This window comes from Rhamphochromis longiceps, linkage group LG14, assembly GCF_057381845.1.
Source record: "Rhamphochromis longiceps isolate RC_006_pf linkage group LG14, R_longiceps_female_GT1.1, whole genome shotgun sequence".
In the NCBI taxonomy this organism is placed as follows: domain Eukaryota; kingdom Metazoa; phylum Chordata; class Actinopteri; order Cichliformes; family Cichlidae; genus Rhamphochromis; species Rhamphochromis longiceps.
Window position 1 is genome coordinate 40,634,922 of NC_140570.1, and position 21,141 is coordinate 40,656,062.

At 45.5% G+C, this 21,141-nt stretch overlaps 1 protein-coding gene across 4 annotated transcripts; it reads left to right on the forward strand.

Moving 5' to 3' along the window:
* Positions 1 to 400: 400 nt before the first annotated feature.
* LOC146654770 (uncharacterized) lies at positions 401 to 21,076 on the forward strand. 4 transcript variants are annotated; one of them, XM_085380730.1, is made up of 9 exons: positions 401 to 530; positions 1,059 to 1,205; positions 3,708 to 3,839; positions 4,396 to 6,172; positions 7,189 to 7,615; positions 7,965 to 8,696; positions 11,618 to 19,229; positions 20,827 to 20,871; positions 20,952 to 21,076. In XM_085380730.1, the coding sequence occupies exons 1-7, from the start codon at positions 525 to 527 to the stop codon at positions 13,977 to 13,979; spliced, it is 5,583 nt and encodes a 1,860-aa protein (XP_085236856.1). In that variant the 5' UTR covers positions 401 to 524; the 3' UTR covers positions 13,980 to 19,229; positions 20,827 to 20,871; positions 20,952 to 21,076. The 4 variants fall into 4 exon arrangements, with proteins under 4 accessions (XP_085236856.1, XP_085236855.1, XP_085236854.1 ...); XM_085380729.1 differs by having other exon boundaries at positions 20,827 to 20,954; XM_085380728.1 differs by lacking the exons at positions 20,827 to 20,871; positions 20,952 to 21,076 and adding an exon at positions 20,511 to 20,631.
* The last annotated feature ends 65 nt before the right edge of the window (positions 21,077 to 21,141 follow it).

Genomic DNA, 21,141 nt, shown 5'->3' on the forward strand with positions numbered 1-21,141 from the left:
GTTCTGGGCCTGGATCTCAGTAACTAACAACAGCTGTTCACCACAACTTGTTTTTCACAACTTGTGAATAGAAATGGTGCAGTTCCACAGCCAGGGGGAGCTGTTGCTCCTGGAGTGACATTTACCTGCTGAAGCGCAGAAATCTGAAAGATGAGCTCTGAAACATCACGTCTGTTTCTGAATGGGAAAGCTGAAAGCTGCAAAGCTGAGGGGTTGCCACAGTGGGACATGTTTGAACTTGGAAATGTGTTTGCTCCGATATGCATGTCGTTGACTGCGAGAAGCAAATTAGACCGGATTCATGTTTCCTGCAGCTCTCGGGGTGTGGGTTTGGCTCGGGCCTGCCTGGCTCAAGCATTGTTCAAACATGAAACTTGTGGTTATGTAGTTTCAGATGCCAAGTTGCTAAGTGCCTGAAAACAATAATAATACTTTGATAACACCGTTCTCTTTGTTCTCATCCATCACGGCATCTGTCACCCGTCTCGCCCCACCGCTTCGCTCCACCCGGGAATCTCGCAGCTATGAAGGTGAGACCGCGTTCAGATTTCTGGCAAATGTGCAGCTCAGCTATTAAACGCTTCATTAACCATCAAAGATCCTCTGGTCCAACATCTCAACTACATCGTTTTTCACAATCAGCGTATAAACACGTATATTTATATATATATATATTTAAAGATTTCTTGTGATAATAGTTATTATTTATTTTTATAATCTGTACAGTTATATTTTCATGAGGTCTAGCTGGCCCAGATTATTATTATCGCTTCATAAATTTGTTGGGTGCTGAGCATGTCGGGGAGGGAATGGGAGGAAACTTAAACATGAACATTCACATTTATGTCAATATATGTATTACATAATACATATATGCATTATATATGTATATATGTATTATGTATATTTATGTCCATTTAGACGTATGTCTGTAGTTTGAGGGAGATTTCAGTGATTTCAGTTTGGAGCGCTGAACAGTGATGAGTGTGAGTTTGCACTGCTGGTTTTATGGTGTTTATGCTGGACTGTAAATCTAAAGAAAACTGTTACTGTAACAGCAGGCGGGCAGTGAAAGCGAGCTGTGCCACGCAGACAGCCTGGGCTCAGCAGGCAGCAGCAGCACGTTGGCCTCCTCCGTCATAGAGGTGGAGTCCGAGCGAGGAGGCGCCAGTTTGAAGCCTCAGCTACGACCGAACAAGGAGGAGGTAACTTTAGCTTGTGCTAGCACTCGTCAGCACTGCAGCCTCAGAGGATGTATCTGCGTTAGTGCTGACCTGATGTCAGGATGGATGGATGGATGGATGGATGGATGGATGAGTGAGTAGATGGATGGATGGATGGATGGATGGATGAGTGAGTGAGTAGACGGATGGATGGATGGATGAGTGAGTGAGTAGACGGATGGATGGATGGATGAGTGAGTGAGTAGACGGATGGATGGATGGATGAGTGAGTGAGTAGACGGATGGATGGATGGATGGATGAGTGAGTAGACGGATGGATGGATGGATGGATGGATGGATGAGTGAGTAGACGGATGGATGGATGGATGGATGGATGAGTGAGTGAGTAGACGGATGGATGGATGGATGGATGGATGGATGAGTGAGTGAGTAGACGGATGGATGGATGGATGGATGAGTGAGTGAGTAGACGGATGGATGGATGGATGGATGGATGAGTGAGTGAGTAGACGGATGGATGGATGGATGGATGAGTGAGTGAGTAGACGGATGGATGGATGGATGGATGGATGGATGAGTGAGTGAGTAGACGGATGGATGGATGGATGGATGGATGGATGGATGGATGAGTGAGTAGATGGATGGATGGATGGATGGATGGATGGATGAGTGAGTGAGTAGACGGATGGATGGATGGATGGATGAGTGAGTGAGTAGACGGATGGATGGATGGATGGATGAGTGAGTGAGTAGACGGATGGATGGATGGATGGATGGATGAGTGAGTGAGTAGACGGATGGATGGATAGATGAGTGATTGAGTAGACGGATGGATGGATGGATGAGTGAGTGAGTAGACGGATGGATGGATGGATGAGTGAGTGAGTAGACGGATGGATGGATGGATGGATGAGTGAGTGAGTAGACGGATGGATGGATGGATGAGTGAGTAGACGGATGGATGGATGGATGAGTGAGTAGACGGATGGATGGATGGATGGATGGATGAGTGAGTAGACGGATGGATGGATGGATGAATGAGTAGATGGATGGATGGATGGATGGATGGATGGATGAGTGAGTAGACGGATGGATGGATGGATGAATGAGTAGATGGATGGATGGATGGATGGATGGATGGATGGATGAGTGAGTAGACGGATGGATGGATGAGTGAGTAGACGGATGGATGGATGAGTGAGTAGACGGATGGATGGATGGATGGATGGATGGATGGATGAGTGAGTAGACGGATGGATGGATGGATGGATGAATGAGTAGACGGATGGATGGATGAATGAGTAGACGGATGGATGGATGAATGAGTAGACGGATGGATGGATGGATGGATGAATGAGTAGACGGATGGATGGATGGATGGATGGATGGGTGAGTAGACGCATGGATGGATGGATGGATGAGTAGACGGATGGATGGATGGATGGATGGATGGATGAATGAGTAGACGGATGGATGGATGGATGGATGGATGGATGAATGAGTAGACGGATGGATGGATGGATGGATGGATGGATGGATGGATGGATGAATGAGTGAGTAGACGGATGGATGGATGGATGGATGGATGGATGAGTGAGTAGACGGATGGATGGATGGATGGATGGATGGATGAGTGAGTAGACGGATGGATGGATGGATGGATGGATGGATGAGTGAGTAGACGGATGGATGGATGGATGGATGGATGAGTGAGTAGACGGATGGATGGATGGATGGATGGATGAGTGAGTAGACGGATGGATGGATGGATGGATGGATGAGTGAGTAGACGGATGGATGGATGGATGAGTGAGTAGACGGATGGATGGATGGATGAGTGAGTAGACGGATGGATGGATGGATGAGTGAGTAGACGGATGGATGGATGGATGGATGGATGGATGAGTGAGTAGACGGATGGATGGATGGATGGATGGATGAGTGAGTAGACGGATGGATGGATGGATGGATGAGTGAGTAGACGGATGGATGGATGGATGGATGAGTGAGTAGACGGATGGATGGATGGATGGATGGATGAGTGAGTGAGTAGACGGATGGATGGATGGATGGATGGATGAGTGAGTAGACGGATGGATGGATGGATGGATGAGTGAGTAGACGGATGGATGGATGGATGGATGGATGAGTGAGTAGACGGATGGATGGATGAGTGAGTGAGTAGATGGATGGATGGATGGATGGATGGATGGATGAGTGAGTAGACGGATGGATGGATGGATGAGTGAGTAGACAGATGGATGGATGGATGGATGAGTGAGTAGACAGATGGATGGATGGATGGATGGATGGATGGATGAGTGAGTAGACGGATGGATGGATGGAAACTTACATCGGCTCAGGAGCCCTGAGCTGAGCCAATTCCCACTGCAATCCCACTACAGTAATATAATAAAATGTATTTAATCAAACTTGTGCACAGATAGTAGGTTTGAAAACAGGACTGTGTCAAACACTCATAGCATCCTTTTAATGGTGTCTTTTCATTTTTGTTTAAATGAGGAGAAGGAGGAGGAAGAGGAGCTGACCCCCTTCAGTCCTCCTCCCACTCTGTCCATCACAGAGGAGATCCTGGAGTTCATCAACCAGAGTAGAGCCAGAGAGGGGCTCGCTGCCATCCACACTCACATGACGGTTAGAAAACAGAACACCCACCATAACTTGACATGTGGTCAACCACGTTTGAGGACACGAGTCTGAGTCAGCCTCAAGTGGACTATATTTTTCTTTCTAGCCATACTTGTTTAGATTCATGAAACTGTCACACCATGTTGCGATGTCATTGATTATTCACTGATTTACTGAAGACCAACCTTTGTGAAACCTCACGTATAAAGAGGTCAAATCCTGGGTTTTGACATCTGAACATTGTGGCTTAAAATCTTATCACATGACAAACTGCATGTTTATCAGGAAAGAGCCTTAAGATAGACCATCCATTACCAAAGACCTCAAGCAAACAACTCCTTTACTGCACATGTTCTTGTTCAAGGTTTTATTAATTTAACAAAACAAACCAAATTCAGGCAGATATTTGAACAAATTCCAGTGATTTCCCTCTTTTTCTTTAAACTATTCACTAAACTGTTAAGTAACACACCGGTGGGTGTCCATATCCCACCAGCTACATTAGCACATGCTAGGATTCATATGACTGTAAGTTTCTTCTTACTTTTTTTCCCCGGTACAGATCAAGGATGAGCCCAAAGAGCCTCTATCCAACCAGACCAACTTCACCTGCCCGCTGCCCCCAGTCACCTCCAGCCAAGAACAAACACACACAATGCCACAGGAACAGGAAAGAGCAGAGATTGAGGATGACATCGTCCAAAGTCAGACTGGAGAAAATGAGACAACAGAAAGTGAAATCCAAGAAATTCAAGTTGCAGAAAGTCAGGTGGAAAAGGGAGAAGAAGTGCTTGGAGAAGTACAAGAAAATGATAAAGAGAAGACGAAAACGAGTGAAAACGAGGATAGACACAAGATCGTTCCACCCCAAACACTAGACCTTCATCGATTCGTCTCAGAAGAGGAGGAAAGCAAAAACAAAGTCATACCGATAGAAGAAGAAGAGTCCACAACTTCCTCCTCAAATCTAGGAGCCCCTAACCAGCCCAACAAGAGATATCATCCGCCTACAAGAGGTTCCCACCTCACCAAGAGAGATAAGAAGATCATTGAAAAGATAAGAAGTTACTATGAGGCAGCAGCTGAGGCTGAAGAGGGCGAGGAAGAGGATGAAGAGCTTGCTGAAGAAGTAGGGTCAAAAAGGAGAAACAGTTTCTCACAAATTCCCTCTGGCTTGGTAAAGGAGACCATGTCACGCTTTGATGTCGGTGGTCACCAAGGGGAGTCAGAAAGTGGACTGTCCAAGTTCGAAGAACCAGAAAGAGATACTGATAGGGAGCACCTTTCTTCCTCTGGTCCAGTTTCTTCCCCATTTCCAGTACTAGCAGATGCAAAGAGTGATGGACAGGCTGATAAACCAATGAGCTCTTTGGATTTTCGAGAAGAGGACCGAGTCAAGTCTTCCTCCTCTGCTGCGAGTAACGACGAAGAGACTCCAAATCCGGTAAATTTGCAATCAAACCAAAGCAGGCCTATTGGAGAAGAAACAAAGATTCAGGATCAAAATGAGAATGTTTGCAAAGGATCGTTGGTGGAAAGACGGGAGGAGAAGGTGGAAGGAGAGTCCAGAGATCAAACAACCATGCCTGGTGCTGGAAACCAAGCTATTACAAATGGGCATGAAGCTAACCCACCAGGCTCAACAGAGGCTAATGGAAGCCATGAAGAAACCTCTACACCTGTGAATACGTGCGAAAAACCTGAGACAAAAACCCAGAACATCTGGACTAGAACCAGAAGCAGAGACCAAGCAAAGGCCATTGGGAACCTCGAGGACCTTCCCAGTCAGATAAAAGTGGGTCGATGGTCTCGCCACTCCAGGATTGTCACTGCTAACCGAGCCCTGTTCGAGACCATGGGATCGGATGTGGCTGGTATCGGGTTATTCGAGGCGAACCCCGTGGTAGACCCTGTGCTGATAGAAAACTCAGAGCGTATTCTAAGCAAGGTCCAAACACTGGCTCGAATGTACAGCGCCAAAGCCAGCACCATGAAGGTCCCCCTGCATCAAAAACGCTCCAATAGTGGACGGAACCAATCGGTGGTTTCTGCTAGTCTGTCTGGACCCGCAAGCCCGAGCCAAAGTAGAAGTCAGCTACAGGCTGAAGCTCAAGTTACAGCTGAGCACCAAAAACAATATGAAACAGAAACCGGTCAGTCAGAGTCGAGATGTGCAACCCAAACTTACTCCATGGTCAAAGTTCAAACCCAAAACGTAACACAAAGGCGGCAATGTCAGATTCAAGCTGAAGACCAGAACCAGACTCAAACCATGAGCTGGAAGACCAAAGAGATCCAGGAAGAGAGGACAGTAAAGACAGCAGAGAGCCTCACACCAGGTAAGCTGCCTTTTCTAAGACTTCCTCTAAGATGCTGTGACTTTGGGTTCTTTAAAGAGAGTCCAGGACCAAATTATTGTGTTAACATAAGATAAGATCTCTCTTTTTTGTCAGTGCTCATCCCACGTCGGCATTATGCACAACACAAACAACACAACACGGTAACTTAATAAATACAAAAAATGAAAAAATAAAAAGAATGAGTGTATGTGTAACACTCTATCCACGGTCTCAGAGGAAGTCTCTGATCCAGCTGCAGGTGGTAGAAGGAAGTCCGATATCCAGCAGTTTCACTATTAGTCTGTCTGTGGATTATCAAATTAAAAGCAGCGCTAAAGTCAAGAAAGAGCAGCCTGGCGTAACGGCCCTGTTGTTCCAGGTGAGAGATGGTGGTGTGCTGAACTCCCTGCCATACCTGTCCTGAGTTGTTGTTGCTGAAGTGGTCTTAAATCCTCCTCTTGTACGCTGCCTTCTCTGTTGCCTCTTTTCAGCTCAGATCTGGCTGCACTGTACTGCGTACCATCACCGGATCTGAAAGCGGCGTCACGTTGCTTCAGCAGGACCTGGGCCTCTTTAGTCATCCAGGGTTTCTGGTTGCAATACACCCGGAGACGTTTGTCCACAGTGACACTGTTGGTACAGAAGTTAATATATGAGAGCACTGATGCTGTGTGCTCTTCGAGGTCCTGGTGTTCAAACACCGTCCAGTCCTGCAGCTGATGTGATGCACCTTCTGGCCAGGTTTTCTTTGTGGCTGGGGGGCTCTCCTCCTAACGTGTATGCAGGGATCAGCAGTATTGAACTGTGGTCTAACAAACCTCGATGTGGTACATGTTGCTGTAGGCTTTATCCAGTGTGTTTTGCTGCAGCCAAGTCTCTGTGAGCAGTGTAATGCTGCTGTCCCATACACACCTGTTGATTCGTCTGTTTTGTTGGACAGGAAAATACTTGGAAGCAGTGGCTTAATTGTTTGTTTCATGTTTGGTTCATACTCTATATTTCATTGTTTTTCCCAGATGTCCAGGAGGCTGCGATGGAGCCAGTTGAACCTCAGTCGTTTGGTCATGTGTTTGTCAAAGAACAGATGACCACCCAGCAGACGAATGGAATTAGCCTCTCCAGGCCGAGAGACTTCATCTCTGCTTTGAGCAGAGAAAGAGACTCTGGTGTAGGCCGTACTCTGAGTGAAACTTCCCAGACCTCCACCACACCTCAAGAAAATCCAGCCCCTTTGTTAAGCAACCAATCATCCAGTCTGACCCAGGTGAACAGCTATGAGCACAGGTACACCTCACCTGGAGCATCCTCATCTTCTACAACAACCATTCAGCATCTCAGGACACAAGCTGGAGACTGGAGCTCCAGTTTGTGCTGCCCTGCCAGTAACAAGGACCCCTCCAGGGATGACCCCCTGAATGAGAACAGGGATGTGCATCCAGATGTGTGAGTACTTTACTAATTAAGTAAAAATGAAAGGACTATAACAATAAAGGATTGAGTACAAAAAATGAGTTGAGTTGATGATAAATTATGGTTAATCATATACATACATGAATAAACATTAGTCAGTACCATGGTAAATGACCAAATGTTTATAAATGATGGAAGGCAGAAGGAGTGAAGCTCAGATCCGACAGAAACCACAAGCGTGACATGAAATGGTCTTTCTAGCATTTTATAGGCTCACCACGGTGCACATTGAAATGAGTGAGATTAGCTAAATTTGGTTTGCAGTTCAGAGCAGCAGCAGCAGATTCATTCCCACTACTTTTCTCCTTGTGGTTGCCTGCAGGCCGGAGCAGCAGAGTGGTCGGCACCATGCTTATTCAGCCAGAGAGTCTGGAGAAATCATCACCCAACCCGCTCCCTCGGAGCCACCTCTGTGTGCTGAGCACTGCAGAAAAGTGACCAAAGATGGAGATAACCAAGACAAAGACAAGCAGGACGCAGCAGCTGAACAATGTATACAAGCTAGAGTAGAACACAGCTTCACAGATAACAAGGATACGCTGAGCAAAGACGTGAATGTTTACGCAGCGCCTGAATTCAGTGTTTGCACAGGAAATGCAAATGCAGACGCGTCTTCAGGAAAGTGCAACAGCTCTGCAAGACCTCACCCAGGGCCGAGCAGAGAGCAGAGAGAAACAGAGGAGGGCAGCACTGTGCTGCGAAACCAGCGTCCGCAGAAGACATCAGCAGAGGAACTCTCCAGCGATGAGGGTTCAGCAGGGCGCTTTGGTGAATGGAGACCCTTAGGAGAGCTTCCTGCTCAGCCTTCCCAGAGTCTTCCCTTACTCACAGCCTCTGGCTCTTCACACGCAAGCTGCCACGCACTCACAGAAACCCCAGGGCATCACAGTTTAAGAGAAAATGAACCACGTCCATCAAATCCCGCTCAGCTGCAGTCTGAAGACCATCTCCCAACATTCACCAGCCAAAGGCCGCTCGACCTGCTGACGACGCTGGGCGGACGGGCTTCATCTGATCCCCCGAATGTCAATAGCATGCCTGAAGGTGACCACAGGTGTGTATGGACCTGATAACTGACAAGCAAAAGTGCAGAAAACCCAGAATCTGTGCAAGCTCACACTGCTCTGACAGCTCCCAAAGGTTGTGACTGGCAGTTAGTCAAGAGCTGAATTAAGGCCCAGTATGAGATAAGAAGGGTATTTCTGAAGTGTGAATCATGCACAGTTAAATAACTAAAAGCATGCAGCAGGAAATGAGCAGAATAACTGCACTTTAGAGATTTCGTGAGCAATTGGAAGAGTTTTTACAAAGTAATAATGATAATCTGATGAAGGTGGCCAATAAGGGGAACCTGGTCTGTGTGTATGAACTCGAACCCCTAATAAACCAGCAAGCCCAGCCCATGCTTTTCAGTTTAACATATTTTGATCTGCTTCTTTTTTCTTCTTTTATATAAGAAATGAAACGTGGCTGTATTAACACGAAGGTGAAGTTCAAGCCAGGACACATGTTTTCATTAAAGCGTATGCCTCGAGGTTCTCTTGCTCTTGTAATCTTTGGCACTTTATTTCAAGCCAGACTAAATTTTATCTGGCTTCTGATCAGTAGAAGAATTTGCCTTCAGCCACATAATTTACCTTTGTTTGTCACATTACAACTTTCTGTTACCACTAAAACGTTTTATACAGTATTTTGTACAGTTCTAAAGAACTTGAAAGTCAATGTTTAGTATGATCAGAGATGGGCAGTAACGTGTAATCCGATTACTTTTTTCAAGTAACGAGTAAAGTAAGGGATTACTATTGCAAAAACGGTAATTAGATTACTGTTACTTTCCCGTAGGAACGCTGCGTTACTGCGTTACTAAAACCGTGATTTTTTGTGAGAATGTCTCATGACAGTGACGTAAGCGAGTGCGACGTTAGAGACAACAGCTGTGTGCAGATCAACAATGGATCACATATCGAGTGCAGAGAGAGTATGAGCGTGCAGCGTTTAAAGCGTGGAAGTACTGACCTTACTTTGAGTTTGATTCCATAAAAAGTGACAAAAACATTAGTGTCCGCTGTGCGTAGGAAGAAAACTTCTTTTTACAGCGAAAAAACCCCTAAACTTCCAACAAGCACCGAGTAGCTACGACGTAATGGGAAACTCACAGAGAAGCTGCCGTATCCTTCCACTGACCGCGGCACACCTGCACCAGGGTAAACCTCCGCCTACCTCACTCCTGCTTTACAGGTGAAAATAGAGCAACAGGACCGCTGAGTCTTTGACTTTATTTATTTTCTGCTGTGTTTTACTTGCATCTATTTGAAAGACTGAGTGTAAACACAAAAAATATTTTATTTTATGTGCTGGAATGTGCAGAAAATAGGTTTAAATGTTAAACTAATTTCTTCCAGTCAGAGAATGTTGCAGATAATTAAATGTTTGCTTGATGCATAAAGTTAAAAGATTAAAACTAATAAAACAAGTTTTAAAAAGAGACTTTTCCATTTGATTACATTTTGTATGATGATTATGCAGAAAAAGTAGAATTGGGCTGAAAGATCTATCACTTTATCACCTCTTCAGGTTGTAAATCGTGCTTTTAAAAAGTAACTAAGTAACTAAGTAATTAATTACTTTTGAAAATAAGTAATCAGTAAAGTAACTGGATTACTTTTTTGGAGAAGTAATCAATAATTAGTTACTGATTACTTTTTCAAGTAACTTGACCAACACTGAGTATGACCACCTTAATTCTCCGTGTTTCTTAAGGAATCTTCAGGAATACTTCTCTGGGCTTCTTGAAGGACGTTCAAAGCTCCTCTTTGGATGTTTCTGCCTTTTTGCTGATCTCTGTCAGGATGATCTCTCACTGCTTCAGTGATTTTGAGGTCTGGGCTCTTCTTTTTCAAATTTCACATATGGATCCATCGCTCCATCAGACCTGATTATCACTCCAGTTCTTGTGTCGTTTTCATGCCTCAGCCTTTGCACCACGTTTCTCTTCATTATCAACGGCCTTCTGGCAGACGTCCTTCCACTGAGAGCGTTTCTGACGAAGTTTCGGTGAAGGATGAAAATTTCTTCCTCTTTCTTATGGACGTCGTTTCAGACACTGTAGATCAAACCTATTCTTTTGTCCTTCACTTGTCCATTTTCCTCTGATTTTTAAGAACACGCTGCACGCCATGCTGAAATACTCTCAGCTAACAGCTGATCAGTTTGTACTGATCAATAGTATTTCATATCAAACTATCTTTATTGTTATTTTTGACATTTTTCATGGATTCATCTCAGGAAATGGGAACAAATGATGTGTTTCTGTGACTGGCTGCTGGCAACAAGGAGCCTAAAGATGCAATTAAAACTGCTTCTTTTCTAAGTTGTCTCTTATATGTAGAGACAACACTGGGTCATCGCTTTTTATGCTTGGTCAAAGTTCAGTGGCTTAACAAGGGGGAAAAAAATTCGTCTGGCAGAAGTAAGATCGTACCAGTCAAAATAGGAGGGAAAAAATCTAGATTTTAAGGAAAGAAACTCTCCCTAAATTGTGGTCAGTCAGAATAGTTTAACTCTCTTAAACTGTAGCTAAAGCCGCAGTGAAAGTAGAACATTGACATTATAGAGTACTGATAAGAAAGTTAGCTGACGGGGATCCGTCCGGCCCAGGAGCCGCTGCCAGTCGCCTCTGAGGCCTTTCCCAAACCAGAGCTTCAGTTCACGCTCACATCATTTGCCATTATTTACCGGAAACGCTGTCAAACCTAAATGAGGATGTGGTCCCAACTAGTGAACGTTCCTTACATTGAGCTTAAAGTGCCATTTTTGGCCCTTCTGCTGTAGTGTTAGCTGGGCTTTTATCACTTGGAAAGACGAGAGTCACAATGCCCCTGTCAGAGAAGCTTCTTTAAGTATAACTGCAGTGATTTTTTTATTTAATTCGATAAACTAGATGTTTTTAAATCTGTGCTTCTCTGTAACTTACAGGGACCCAAAAGAGCCAGGATGCCCGACCAAACTTCCGATCTTCAAGACTCAGGAGGAGAGAACTACCCAGGCTATTACCACGCCTGACCAGGGCACCTCTGCACCCTCAGCCTTCCAACCCAGCCTGAGACACCGCTCTCCTTCTCCTCATAGAGCTCCTCCTACCTCCTCAGTACGAGCACCACCTTGCTCCTCACCATTCAGGCTTATTCCAGCATCTTCTCCGACTCCTGTATGCCCAAACAACATCTCCAAGGCTCTTTCCAGCTTATCTCCGACTCCCCCTTTAACCAGGAAAGCCCCGTCTACCCCCTCTCCTGCATCTTCCTCATCATCTGTAAGAGGCCCTCCTCCCTCCCCTACATCATCCTCTACCCTTCGCTCTCCCACATGCTCCTCCCCCATCACCTCTTCCTCCACATTTACCAAATCCTTAGCTGCCTCCTGCATCAGTCAGTCTATCAGTCAGAGTATGGCAAAAGACAACACTGCCCGCAACAGCGTGAATCAAAGTCCCTCCTTACCTTCCTCTCACTTACGACGGCGTTCCCCTTCTCCCAAACCTCCTTCCAGCACACCTGCTTGTGCTCAGTTAGGATGTTCCAAGGATGGGTACCACCATCCAAGATGCCCACCGTCCACTCTCCGGACCTCTTGCACTTCTCCGTCCCTCATGCCATCTTCTCCTCCCTCTCTTTCCCAACGCTCTCCAAGTCCATCCCATTACCAGCCGGCCTACGCTTCATCCTCTTCACCACGTCCCTCATTCCTTCACAGCAAAACTGGTTCTTCACAGAACTCAAACAACAACAACAATCACAGCACAGCAATCAGTCAAGTGAGCTGCAGCTTGAGCAGTGCTCTCAGTAACGGAGGTTGGTTGGTAAGTCCACAGAAGGAGACATTCTCTAATGGGACCAGTAAAGCCGCGGTAAAGCAACAATCCCAAGATTCTCTCTGGTCAGGATCACACAACCGTGTAGCCCGGCCTTTCTCCGCATCCGAACCCAACTCACGAGTTCAGTCCCCATCTCCCTCTCCAGCTTCATTCATTCACCTCTGCTCTCCACCTCCACAGCACAATTTCTCCTCCCCCATGGCAAATAAACCGCCCCATCCCCGGAGCTCAAGGGTAGGAAGTGCAAGTTCCCATAACCCATTAGGTCTAACTTTGGAGCTACCCATCACCTCTTCCATGAGTTCTTCTTCATGTCCGAGCCCGCGGATCCTCTCCCCACCTCCTATCGGTGTGTCAGTGAATGTTTGGGCAAACAATGTTGCGACACCTCAGCCTAGAAACGCTAGATATGTTTCCTCCTCTGCCTCTCCTTCTCTTTCATCAACATTGGCGTCTTTCCCAACTTCTTCTTCGTCCTCCTTTGTCCCACAGAGTGGTTTCAAAGGATCTTTCCCTTCTGGACCCTGCCCTACCACCTCCCTAAGCCTCCGCAGGTCTTTCTCCTCCAGCCTGGCCGACAGACCTTCCAGCCCAGCCCGGCTCAACGCTGCTGCCCAGCGACGTTCCTGGGCAGACAGCAGCCGAAGGTCCCTAGGTTTCAGTGGAAATGCCCATCCTTCTTTTGACCAACACGAGTCCTGTCCGGTCAGTCCAAGGAGTGGATGGTCCTCTTACAGCAGCTCACCCGCATGCTTCAGCCCTGAAAATGGGCTTCAGTCCCCACCCTCATCCAGCAAGTTTTCCCCAGGGAACGGCACCGGGGGTGGGCAGCATTTTACCAGCGTGCCCTGGCCAGATGTGCGAGAGCTTTCAAACAAATACAATGGAACGGATATCCCGGATACAGGCGATACTTGCACCATCAGTGCCTCGTCTCCTCCCCCTGTGTCCTCCACCGCTTCATCAGACAGGCAGATAGACTGGGAAGATCCCGAGTTACAGGAGGGAAACTGTCGGAGCCAGCTGATCTGCGCCTACCTTAGCCGACCCTCCAGTGAGCAAAACCTCACCTCCTCAAGTCTGACTCTGTCCACCTCAGGAATGACCTCTCCTCCACCTGCCCCCTACCAACACCACCAATTCCACATCAAACCACTGCCTCAGGTTCAAATCTATACCACAGCACCTCCTGTGTCCCCAGTCTCTTCTCCCCTGCCCTCAAGAGCATCACCACTACCCAAACATGGCAACCACAAGGCCAGTTATGCCACCACAGTCAACCTACAAATTGCTGGAAGTGGCAGAATAACCTCCTTCAGCACGGCCCAAGTTAGCCTAACCCAAACCCTGCAGGGTGGAGCAGGAGCTGGAGTAGCAGCACAGGGGCAGATGGTGAGGAGAGTAAGCATCAACGGACTCTCACAGCTTCCTTCAGCTCTTCCTCAGAACTGTAACAGGATATAAAGCAGTGAGACTAGTCTTTCATTCATGGAGCCAGAAGGGAAAATATGTGCAAAGAACACAGCGGACGTGGTTTTGTTTCTCACGAATGGTCCTGCCCTCACCTCGCCGTGTAAGATAGATGCTTTATATGTGCAGTCTTCACATGTCGCAACAAACAAAACAAGTTTTTCACTGTCTGTTATAAAAGATGGACGTAGCCACAGTGACGTCACAGGTTGGTTACGAAACAGGAAGTGGTGAGCGAGGGGTGGGCCTGAAACAGCCCTCAGTCAAAACGTTAACCCACCACGAAGCACTGTCATCTTTATCCTCCTTTCCTGACTCTGATGGGACCAAAATTTCCACAACTCATAACTGAAGGTTCATCAGGAAATTGAGCCCATTGTTTATACGGGCCTCACGTTTTTATCTGACTCTGAATGCATGCTGACGGAAGTGTTTGCAGAAAGGTCAGAATATGGCGCAGAAGAAAGGACTTTGTAAGTAACACTGTTCCTATGTGATCTCCCCGTCCACAGCTGGATGTGATGGATTATGACCAGCTAAAGGTTGGAAGATTGCTTTGATCAGTTCTGGACTACCTGTGGATGCGTTTGAGACTTTTTTTTGGAAAAGACTTTCAAACTTTTAGCATTTATTGAGCTGGACTACATCCCAACCCTGCAAACAGATGTTTTGAAGGTCCAACTATGCTGTATCCAATCATGTGTATTATTTTTGTGATCTTTTCTCTTTTTTTAAATATATATATATATATATATATATATATATATATTGTGTTGGACAAACATCCATATGCGGCTGTCTGAGGCCAGTGTTAAAACTTGTTAACTGTGGTTAATGATCCATCTCTTTTTTTAATCCTTTTTCCTTCTTTTTTATCTTATTGTTTATTTATGAAGTTAGTCTTATTTTCTTTGGCACTTAATATCCTTAAAGTAATTTTGGTATTTTTGCACAGTGTCTTCAGCTCTTGGGTGCATGCATGAGTGTGTGTATGCGTGTGTACGTTTGACATGACGTGTCTGGTAAAGTTTTACTTTTAACTTCAGACCAAGCTGATATCTGTGTTTTTGCTGAACTTGGTACTCACTCTGCTGATACCAGCGCCGTCCAGAAACCACCTCCGGAAAACTCGTGAACTCCAGAGGTTGCCAAGATGGATACTGGAGCATTAGCAGACTTGGGTCACTCCTCAGTTTGGACACATATTTTCACTGAGATTTTTTTTTCACTACACTTTTATTTATATAATCCCAAGACACGAAAACAGTTGCTTCAAACTGCTTCATATTGTAGGGTAAAAACCATACAGTATTATAAAGAAAGCCTAACAATCAGACAACCCCATATGAGTAGCAGTCGGAAGTCCTAAAAACTCCCTGAAAAGCCTTCAGCTGATCCAAAATGCTGCAGCAAGAGTCCTGACAGGGACTAGAAAGAGAGAGCAGATTTCTCCTGTTTTGGCTTCCTGTTAAATCCAGAATTCAAAATCCTGCTCCTCACATACAAGGTCTTAAATAATCAGGCCCCATCTTATCGTAATGACCTTGTAGTACCATATCACCCTATTAGAGCACTTGGCTCTCGCTCTGCAGGCCTACTTGTTGTTCCTAGAGTATTTAAAAGTAGAATGGGAGGCAGAGCCTTCAGTTTTCAGGCCCCTCTTCTGTGGAACCAGCTTCCAGTTTGGATTCAGGAGACAGACACTATCTCTACTTTCAAGATTAGGCTTCAAACTTTCCTTTTTGCTAAAGCATATAGTTAGGGCTGGACCAGGTGACCCTGAATCCTCCCTTAGTTATGCTGCAATAGACGTAGGCTGCCGGGGATTCCCATGATGCATTGAGTTTTTCCTTTCCAGTCACCTTTCTCACTCACTATGTATTAACAGACCTCTCTGCATTGAATCACACTTTTTCTCTGTATGTATTATTGTAGGGTCTACCTTACAATATAAAGCACCTCGAGGCCACTGTTGCTGTGATTTGGTGTCATATGACTAAAATTTAATCTTTTAACAGGAAGAAACATCCAGCAAAACCAGGCTCAGGGAGGCACGGCCAGCAGCCTACATCCGCATATCTAAGGGAGAATTAAAATTTTCCTCCTGTTAAAGCAAAACACACTGTTCGAGTTTTGCAGCTTAGTCAATACTTCAAAGAACAGGCAGGAAAGAAATATGATTGCTATCTCAAAATCGTCCATAGCAACAGTGTGAAAGACTTTAAGGCCACTGAACGACCCACAAGCATCTCGTGTTGTTAGGTAAAATGTGTATTGCTGGAATCATTCACACTGATTTCTGCATCAAAAGCCTCTTTGTGAGAGCTCGACTGTTGCTAGCAGATCTCCTACAGATTGCGTGGAAGACACCGACTCATCTGCAGAAACTCGCCGAGCTGGAGTTGAACTTTAAAACGTGCCTTACCTCTAAAACCAACACTTTTCTAATGGCAGATGTTCTCCACTTCCAGTTTTTGTGTCACACACAGTTTCATTACCAGTTGGCAAATGTTTGCAGACAGGTTGGCATCCTCCTTGTCACCTACTTGCAACTGACGCAACTTGCAATAGCAAAAGGGGGTTTTGGTGTGGCTCAATTTCACGATACCAGCTGCCAGCAACCGCCCACAGCCACCTGCCAGCTGGTCAGAGAACACAAAGCCTTAGCTGATGTACTTCCCTGGTGATGCTTGGAGTTGAAGGTTTTTTCTTTTACAGTTACATTATTGTATCTTGAAAGATTGGTTATTAAAAGAATCAAAAATATGAAACTAATGCATGTTTAAAAACATAATAAAACGCTGAATGAGTTGTGAGGTTTCTGCAGGGCACTGGTGGCAATCTGCAGGGACCAGAATCTTACTGGTAACAGGTAAAAAAGGGAACTTCAACTAAATCTTCTTCCAGTAAACCTGAGACAGTTTGAGAAATACAGGAAATAAAAGTGTGAGTTTTAAAGCCCGACCTCCTGCCTCTGGCATCTGTGACATCTTTACCTGCCTTACCTGTGAGTCCCCATCTTGCCACACACCAGGTTACATGCCAACACCATCAGCGCCGTCACATTTTCTGATATTAAGCTTGGATTACAGGAGCCAGTTAAACCTGATGCAGTCCTGAGCCTGCTTGTTAAAGCAGATTGCCAAAGAGCTGCTGCTGACTGAACTCCTGTGATATGCACACTACTCCTTTAAGTATTTGTGCAGTTTCAGTTTTGCTTCTATTCGACTTTAACCTTTAGTTTCCGCATGCCTTCTCACGCATTCTTTGTTGATCTGCAGTTCATCATTAGCCGTCCTCACAACCGGACTGTTGGTAAGAGCTCGTTTTATTTCTAAGATTTAATGAGAAATCCAGCTGGTTTTAACTTCTGTGTACATGTTAAAGAATTAATGCTGGTGGCAGATATAACTAAATATAAGATGAAGCATTTTCACAGTAGGGTCATGATGGCAGTTAGGAGTATATGTACGGTTGGAGGAGGTTAAATCATAGAGTGAAGTATAGGAAACATTGGAAGGCTGAGGGAACGTGACTATCTGAACCTGAACCCTCCACAGTACATCCAGAACTTCTGTCTTCAGTCAGTATTTACAGTGGCAGCATTTCAAAATCATATTTATGAAAAAGGAAGAAGTTAGCATTTCTCTGTCTAAACATACAGTTAGGCTCATATATGTTTATATTTGGACTGACACAAGTTTGGGTTTTTACCCGTTTGTTGAAACATATTCCAATTATAGTTAGAAAACGGACATGGACGTGATGTGCAGACTCTCAGCTTTCATTTGAGGGTTTCCAAATTCAAACTGGATGAAGGCGTTAAGAGTTGCAGCTCCTTAACACGTGCCACCCTCTTTTTAAACGGACCAAAAGTAACTGGACAATGACTCAAAGGCTGCTTCATGTTCAGGTGTGGGCAGATCCTTTGTTGTGTCTTTATCAATTCAGCCGATAAAAGCCTGGAGCTGATTTGTGTTGTGGTGCTTGAATTTGGATGATTTTGCTGTGAACAGACAACATGAGGTCAAAGGAGCTCTCCATGTAGGTGAAACAAGAAATCCTTAAACTGTGAAAACAGGAAAAAACATTTGAGAAATGCTGTAATATTAGGAAGGGTGATATCTACAGCTTTGTACATCCTGAGAAAGAACAAATGCACTGGAGAGACAGCAACGCAAAAAGACCAGGACGTCCACAGAAGACACCAGTGGGGTGTTACACCCCGGCCTAGGCAACCGGCGTGCAACGCAGGAAAATAAAAATAAGGAAAAAACACACGACAAAAAAACCCCCACTAAGGCTCTCCACCAAATTCCCAAAACGGAAGTGTCTCAAAACGAAAGTATTGACAAAACCCATTTACAGCTATTTACAACAAACTATTTATTTACAACACGGGGGGAGATCGCGATCATGACAAACTGAAACACAAGGCTTAAATACATAGAAGGAGCAATCAGGGAATGGACCACAGGAGGGAAACACAGCTGGGGCAAATTAGACCTGACGAGACAAGGAAACGTAAACTGAACACACTAAGATAACACAGACTTTCAAAGTAAAGCAGGAAATACATGACAGTCACGCAAAAAACAAAACACTGACAACACCGAAACGTAACAGGGGTATGATGGCAGAATCGTCTCCATGGTGAACAGAAACCCCAACATTCGTTGGACAAATGAGACCAAAATCAAGCTCTACCAGAATGATGGCGAGAATAAGAATGGAGCAGGCGCAGAACAACTCATGACCCAAAGCACACACATCATCTGTAAGACACGGCGGAGGCAGTGTGATGGCGGCCTGTGGCGTTGGGACACTAGTGTTTACTGATGAGGTGAGCCGAGTGAACTCGAGGTGTTCAGAGACGAGCGTGAGCAGAGGAACGATCACGGAAACAAAGAAGGAGAACAAGAACTAAACCTTCACCAGAGAAACGACAGCAGGAGCACAGACACTACAAACAAAAAACACTGGGTCAACGTCCCAGGACCGTGACAGCCAGAGCACACGCTACATATAGCTGGACATTGTCCATGTGCTATATGTGCTCCACGGCATTGCTGTGTTTCCTGGAACATGTCTTTATTACTCATCAGCTTCTAAGCGGCATTTTGAAGCCTTCAGGGACTCATTTAGCTGAGGCGAAGCGTAACAGACCGCAGCCGGCAGAGCTGCCTGTATCACCATCCATCTGGCAGTCAGAGGCCACACCCCTACTAATATAAACTTACACAGGTGAGTTGTAACTGTACAGATGTTATGAGGGGGGGTATGAGATACTGGTGGAAGAGCGAGGAACATCTGTCTGGTCTCAGGCTGATTTTGCAGATGTTCCCTCAGCTGACACCGTCCCTTAGCCCCTAAGAACAAAACCGAAACCAGTGATTCACAAATGTGTCAGTTTAAAACATGAAGCCTTTAAATGACAAACAGCAAACATCTGCAAAAAGCAGCACTAGACTTCTGGGAGAGACGAGGAACGTTGTGCCATTCCAGCTGCTTTACACGCAGATCCTCCGCATCCAAGAAATTGGAGCTCTTGTTCCAGGCTGATCCACGGCACGTTATTAGGTATCATCATTTATGTTGAAGGAGACACAACTTTCACCATAAATTATGTTGCTTTTACTTCCCAGAGCCTTTTCTCCCAATACTGACCTGAGAAATTCCTCACCGAGACATGTGCCAGGGCTTAGTCGAGAAAACTGTGTGCTTTAAGTTGACTCTTGTTAGCAGATATGGGTTTGAGAGTCTGCACAAGCTCACAGAAGCTTTCATCGCCCGTCTCTGAGAGATCATTGTTGTTTTTATCATTAGCCTGGTTGCGGAAACTGCTCCCATTACTGTTAAGTCCAACAGAGTATTCGTTTGTGTGCTTTATGTAGTTTTTTGGCAGCAGCGCCGCACTGCCTCCTCGATGTGCATACCAGCTCTGATCCAAATCAAACAAAAATCAAACTGTTGCTCACTGATATCAGGGGGTCGGAGCTCTTAATCACACACAGATTAAGTTCACAGTATCGCACGTTTGAACCTTTTCCTTCACGCTGTGAGAAGGCTGCTGATCTTCTGCTGATATTACCACGTGTGCTGCCTGCAGCAGAGTTTGGAAATATTTGATAAATTTCACAATGCCTTTACATGTATTTACCTCATTAACTTTCAGCACTGTGCTGCTTTGATTTGAAGTCAGTGTTGAAGTTGTCATAACACTGATAATCTCACTTCTAGCTCGTGATGTAAGCATGTCTTGGTCCAAAGTACGACCAACCGCTCAAGTCCCAGTACCAAACTCTGACGCCCTCACAAGTCCTGCCATGACTTTCACTGCGTTGGCTCCATTGTTGTTTCCATATAACATGTTCTTTGGCACTGGTTCCATCTCTTTACTTTCAGTGAAAATGTTTTATCTCAGGTAATTGCGGCCCTCGCAGGTTTTGATGATTAGTCAGTCAGACTGTTGGCAAACACAGAGAAGCTCCAGGATGTGTGTTGAGTAGATTTTGTTCCTTGCAGGGTTTAGAGGAAGAAACACTGCACTCGGGATCGCTGGGAGCAAAGGAAACAGCTGGAGAAAAGAGGTGGGATCTTGAAAGTAAAATGCAAATAATCCAGAGGAGGAGGAAGAGTGGGAGGAGTGAGAAAGTGAAAACTGGAGGGTGAGAAGGGACAGAAGAGAGGGAGTCCATGCTCTCCAACCACGTGTAGACCAGCAGCTCCGGATAACGCACCTTTTCCCCCCGAAGTGAACCATCACCTGCCAAAACTCCACCACACTTGTCCTTCTGGATGTTCATTCCTCTTTTAATTAATTTCTCTTTTCCTTGGATAGCCGGAGCCTTCCCCAGCAGCGGGACATACGACTGGAAGAGTGAAGGTTGGAAGTTTGACCAAAAATTCCTGAAAACTAGCAAAAGAAAGGATTTTCTTCATTCTACAACTGCTGTTGAGTTTCAGCTGGAGTCCAGCAGAGGACAGACGCTGAAGACACTTTAAGCCATCTGCATCCTGTCGGAGGGTCGGGGAGTGGAAGCCTCCGGAGGGGCCTGCTTTCTCCCAGCTGTGATAGATTTCTTGAGGATGTTGCAGTGAGTTGTGGGGCAGCAGACAGCAGAGGATAATGTGACGCAGATGATGGTTTTGCCGC